Genomic DNA, 6,120 nt, shown 5'->3' on the forward strand with positions numbered 1-6,120 from the left:
CACTCACTCACCTGGCTATCACACTCACCTGGCTATCACACTCTCACTCACCTGGCTATCACACTCACCTGGCTATCACACTCACCTGGCTATCACACTCTCACTCACCTGGCTATCACACTCACCTGGCTATCACACTCACCTGGCTATCACACTCACACTCACCTGGCTATCACACTCTCACTCACCTGGCTATCACACTCACACTCACCTGGCTATCACACTCTCACTCACCTGGCTATCACACTCACACTCACCTGGCTATCACACTCTCGCTCACCTGGCTATCACACTCTCACTCACCTGGCTATCACACTCTCACTCACCTGGCTATCACACTCACCTGGCTATCACACTCTCACTCACCTGGCTATCACAGTCACACTCACCTGGCTATCACACTCTCACTCACCTGGCTATCACACTCTCACTCACCTGGCTATCACACTCTCACTCACCTGGCTATCACACTCTCACTCACCTGGCTATCACACTCTCACTCACCTGGCTATCACACTCTCACTCACCTGGCTATCACACTCACACTCACCTGGCTATCTCACTCACCTGGCTATCACACTCACCTGGCTATAACACTCTCACTCACCTGGCTATCACACTCTCACTCACCTGGCTATCACACTCACACTCACCTGGCTATCACACTCTCCTGGCTATCACACTCACACTCACCTGGCTATCACACTCACCTGGCTATCACACTCACACTCACCTGGCTATCACGCTCAGCATCAGCACGCAGCTGTAGGAACTTCTCTGAGCGAGAAATCCTCCTGTTCAGCCTCTGCCCCTGTACCTGCAGAGCCTCCTGAGAGAGAGAGAGAGAGAGAGAGACGAGAGAGGAGAGAGAGAGAGAGAGAGAGAGAGCGAGAGAGAGAGAGAGAGAGAGAGAGAGAGAGAGAGAGAGAGAGAGAGAGACTAACTAATCATCTCACATCTAACAAGAACATCTCTCAGACCAGCACTGCTTCACAAACACAAATCAGAATAAACCAAATTGCTAAACAAAATAAAACCATTTATCTGGAACATTGGAACAACAAAACCCAAACACAAAACAAGCTTACTTGCTACCTGGCCCTAAAACGAGAATACAAATTGGCTGAATATCTTGTAACTGTCCGAGACAGGAAGCAGAGACGACTCCTTACCAAGTACAGACTCAGTGACCACAACCTAGCCATTGAAAAAGGTAGACATAAAAAGTCCTGGCTACCAAAAGAACAGAGGATATGTGGTCACTGTATGACAGGTGAGGTTGAAACGGAGATGCACTTCCTTCTAAAATGTGAAAAATACAAAAATATCAGAGAAAAATATTTTAATAAATTTAAAAAACATATCCCCAACTTTCTCCATCTAGAAGAGAGCAACCAACTGCCGATTGTCTTGGGGGAGGGACCAACTGCACATATTGCAGTAAAATATGTGTCTGAATGTCACATACTCAGAGACAGTGAGTGACAAAACATACAATTCTACAATTCACAAACACACACACACACACACACACACACACTCACACTCACACTCACACACACACACACACACTCACACTCACACACACACACATATTGAATATATAAACTGTTATTATTAGATTAGCTTGTTATTAGTATGTTAGAAAAATTTCTGTCTAATTATATGCATGTGTGTATGTATGTGTATATACGTGTGTATGAATACGCATGTGCATGTATATATGTGTATATATATGGATATATAGATTTATTATTGTTAATTATTATCCTGTTTTTTTAATTTTTTTAATTTTTTATATAATCATATTATTGTGTTATTTTCATCTGTTTTAACATGTTCCTTGCCTTGCTTTGGCAATAAAAATGCAAATTTTGTCATGCCAATAAAGCAATTTGAATTTGAATTTGAGAGAGAGAGAGGGAGGGAGAGGAGAGAGAGAGAGAGGGAGAGAGAGAGAGAGAAAAAAAAAGTTTCTTTGACTTAAAAAAAATAATTTGGTGCTTTTCTGCACTAATATTAAGGCCTATTCTATAAAATTATTAAAATGGTGTAGTAGGTAATGTTTATGACATATTTGAATGTATGTACACAGAAAAGTGTACGGTGGACGTTGAGTTGACAGGGCTGTAAGCTCAGTCCAGCATTGTTCAGTACACGTATACATTACTGAGTGAGCAGTGTTTCTGGAACAGTCGGCAGCTTCTGTTCTCACACTGTGAACAAAGAGGTTAAATGTTTTGTCTGTGCAGATGACCAGGTCCTGCTGTCACCCACAGAACATTAGATATACAGATTACAGGGTACAGCAACGTTACAGCAACATTACAGCAACATCTGGATCGGTTTCAGCAATACTGCCAGGGCCCACTCACCTAAATTTAGCAGAAAGATCATGAGGAACACAGATTAACTGTAGGTAGAAATTGCCCTCTGAATTATACTTACCTGGGTCTGATAATTACTGAATCTGGGAGTTTTTGCATGAAAGTAAATACATTACAAGAAAACCTTGAAGAACAATATATGCAAGAGACAACTTTTCAGACTAAATATTCCAATTAGAATCTGCCCCAAGCTATTAAGCAGAGTGATTCACCTATTGCACTTTATGAAGTGAGGTCTGATGCATTATGGGTAACGTGTGCTGTACTAATGCATTATGGGAAATGTGTGCTGTACTAATGCATTATGGGTAATGTGTGCTGTGCTGATGCATTGTGGGTAACATGTGCTGTAGTAATGCATTATGGCTCATGTGTGCTGTACTAATGCATTGTGGGTAACGTGCTGCACTGATGCATTGTGGGAAACGTGCTGCACTGATGCATTGTGGGTACCGTGTGCTGTACTGGTGCATTATGGGCCATGTGGCTCATGGGAGGGCGGACCTTCAGGTCTCTCATGGTGTTCTTCAGGGTCTGGAGGCCGTGCCCGGCGTGCTGGCCCTCGATGGTGCAGGCCTGGCACAGCAGGGCGCGGTCCTGCGGGCAGTAGTAGCGGTACAGCTCGTCGTGGGCGGGGCACTTGCGCTGGCGGGCGTCTCCCAGCGGCTGGGCGAGGGGGTGGGTGCGGAAGGCGGGCCGCTCCAGGTGAGGCCGCAGGTGTTCCGCACACATAGACACCTCACACTGCAGGCAGGTCTTCACCGCCCCCGCTGCGTCGCCCGGGCAGCAGAGGTCACAGGGCACGGGGGCGGGGCTGGGGGCGGGCACGGGGCGGGGCCGGCCGCGCTGACGGTAGTCCTCGGCGATGTTGGCCAGGCGGTAGTTCCTCTGCAGGGGGGCGGAGCAGCGCATGCTCTCTCTGCACTCAGGGCAGCGCATCCTGCCCCCCCCCCGCCCCCGCAGCCCCCCCACACACGCCAGGCACAGGTTGTGCCCACAGGGCAGCAGGTGGGGGTCTCTGAACAGCTCCAGACACACCGGGCAGGTCAGCTCCCCCTCCAGAACACTCTCCTCCGCGGGCCCTGCCATGCAGCCTGAGTCTCTCTCTCTCTCTCTCTCTCTCTTCCCCCTCTTCCTCTCTGTCTCTCTCTCACTCTTTACCCCCTCTTTCTCTCTGTCTCTCTCCTGTCTCTCCCCCTCTCTTTCTCTCTCTCTCTGCCTCTCTTGTCTTGTCTTTTCAAATGTATATATTTGAAATGTTTGGGTGACTTGTGATTTGTATCTCCTCTTTTAGTTGTCACAATAAAATAAAATGTCTCTCTCTCTCTCTCTCTCTCAGTAAAATGATCAGCAGTGTGAGGCAGTGATTGGGAGAAATCTACAGTGTTCACAGAGCACACTGAAATACAAATGAGGAGATAATGAGATAATTTAATTTAGACGTGCACATGTACACAAATGTACACACACACACACACGCGCGCACAGAAAACAGCTGACTACAGAAAGGGGTCAAAGGTCAATGTGTTTGTGTTCCCTGTAGTCCACACAGCTCATGAGACTGAATGACTCTCACATTCCCAACACTCGCTCACTGGCTCACTCTCTCTCTCTCACACACACACACACACACACACACACACACACATTGACAAAAGGCTGTGCCTGCAGTATGATGCACACAGGAACACCAGGGATGAAACGATAATCGATCCGATCGTGAATCAACGATTGATTATATCGTCGATCCACATCTAGTTATCGATGGTCATGTGTTATTTTTCTTGCCAGAAAAACGGCACTGTAAATGTTCAGGTTAATTAAATACATGAATAGTATTGGTCTTCTACTATAAAGCCTGCGTTTTCTTTTAACGTTCCTGAAAACTACCGTTAGGCACTAACCGTAGCCTCCTGTGCCAACAGGCTTTAGTTTACTAGGCAACAGCAACAGCACCGATAATAAATACATGTTCAGCCTATTTGCAAAGCGCTCTTCATTGTAGAAAAATATAGAAAGTGATACAATTAGGTTACGTTCCTTACCCGTTCGTTCATGATGACACCCCTGGCAAAGCTTGTAACTGGAAACAATGACCCTGAAATTAATTTTCGAACATAAGAACATATTTTTAGCAAGTCCTCCATTTTCAGCTGTAATGATACGATACTGATGACATGACGTAATTTACCCAGGAAAATAACATGAACGAGAAACACAAACATTAGTCGTGACGAAGCAGTTAGAGCTGTTTTTGTAGCCGTTTTGAAGTTTGATGTTTTGCTGAAATTAATTATGTGCTCGTATCATATTGTGATCAGCTCTTGACGAATATTCTTAATTGATGCTTATGCTATTGTTCCGTTTTACCAGGCCATTTGATTGCAGGTGACAGATGAGCCTGGCTGTGCTAATCAGGTGAGAGTTACAGGTGACTGGGGAAAGCGGAACAGTGTACCCTGTATTAGCTCAAGTGTACAGACGGCGTGCATGGAACGTGTCTTTGAATTACCTGTGGGATTCCGTTGTGCTTCGATTACACCTGATTTAGCATGATTTTGTTTGTTTCCATTATGATTGTAAATGAACTGAGAACGCGTCTGACAGGTCTGAACTGCTTTCAGACCGGTCATAGGAAAGGCATTACAGTTGTTGTGCAGCATCTCTACAAGCCTTCATAATAGTAATGGAATATGAAAAAAACAATCTAGAATAACAGATAGAAAATGGTTAGTGGTTGGCAATGTAGGTGTGTAAAGAATGCCTTTTTTCCCCTCAGCCGATTGAGTCGACTATCAGTAATCACTAACGATACAGGTTTGGGGACTTACCCCTAACACGGACTCACTCGCCACAGAAACACACAATAATTATTATATTAACTAAAATACAAATTTGAATCTAAAAACGTTTAGATTCAATCCAATAAAAATCAAAACTTAAATTAAACCATTTAAAAACAACTAGCTCCAGCTTGGTGCTCCATCGTTCCAGCATCAATACCAAAAACATATCAGGATGCATACAGCAAAATATATTATTTTTGTGAAATAGCAGCCTTAGCTTCAGACACGCGTAGGCTCAGCGTATTGAAACAACGGACCGGGCCGTTCCTTACCGTCTGCACTAACGCCGAACCCGAGTTCCTCTTTCTGTCTCTGCGGATCCGTGTTTACATTCGGTCCAGGCTGAGGAAGATCTGCGCTCTCCACGGAAACTACAGGTGAGCTGCGCTGTCATCGCGCATCACGTGACGCCGAATCGCGGCAATACACGCGAGTGCAGGGTGTAGCCGCCGGCCGCTGATCATCGCTGATTCTGGTTCACCATCCAGCATTGCCGGAAAATGGCAGTAGCTGGGATTGCGGATGGATCCGCTGACCTCAGATCGTTTTTTGGGGGCGCTTTCCTAAGCGGAAGTTGCAGATTCAGAAATGGGTGGCGCAAACACGAGAGTCGCAGCCGTGTAACTCAGTCAGCGATTGCCGCGCACAGTCATTTCATACGCAGGTTTGGGGACGCGTAGTACGTTTCCGAAGGTATTCCGCTGGAGGAGAGGTTTTCCTCAACGCCTACTTGCCGCTCCCGCCTGACGGACTGAAGCCCAAGGGCTCTTTCTCTTTCTGTTGCTGTGGAGACTGCGGGTCGCTTTTGAGAACAAATCCGATGAACGGGACGATCGAAGAGAGCCACGCCTTACAGCTAGTTAAACAAGTGGTTCTCACTGGTCAGC

General features: G+C 46.0%; 1 protein-coding gene across 2 annotated transcripts in view; it reads right to left on the bottom strand.

Moving 5' to 3' along the window:
• The window catches only part of LOC133134776 (E3 ubiquitin/ISG15 ligase TRIM25-like), a 10,149-nt gene extending 4,029 nt beyond the window's left edge, over window positions 1-6,120 (bottom strand). The window contains exons 1-4 of one of the 2 annotated variants that reach the window (XM_061251162.1): window positions 5,506-6,120; window positions 4,433-4,485; window positions 2,892-3,275; window positions 734-829 (exon numbers count right to left, since the gene is read on the bottom strand). In XM_061251162.1, the coding sequence (XP_061107146.1) occupies window positions 734-829; window positions 2,892-3,275; window positions 4,433-4,444 (492 nt within the window). In that variant the 5' untranslated portion in view covers window positions 4,445-4,485; window positions 5,506-6,120. Of the gene's footprint in view, window positions 1-733; window positions 830-2,891; window positions 3,494-4,432; window positions 4,486-5,505 lie in introns of those variants that run through there. The other variant, XM_061251161.1, reaches the window with a different exon arrangement.

Source organism: Conger conger, chromosome 8 (assembly GCF_963514075.1).
Source record: "Conger conger chromosome 8, fConCon1.1, whole genome shotgun sequence".
NCBI lineage: Eukaryota > Metazoa > Chordata > Actinopteri > Anguilliformes > Congridae > Conger > Conger conger.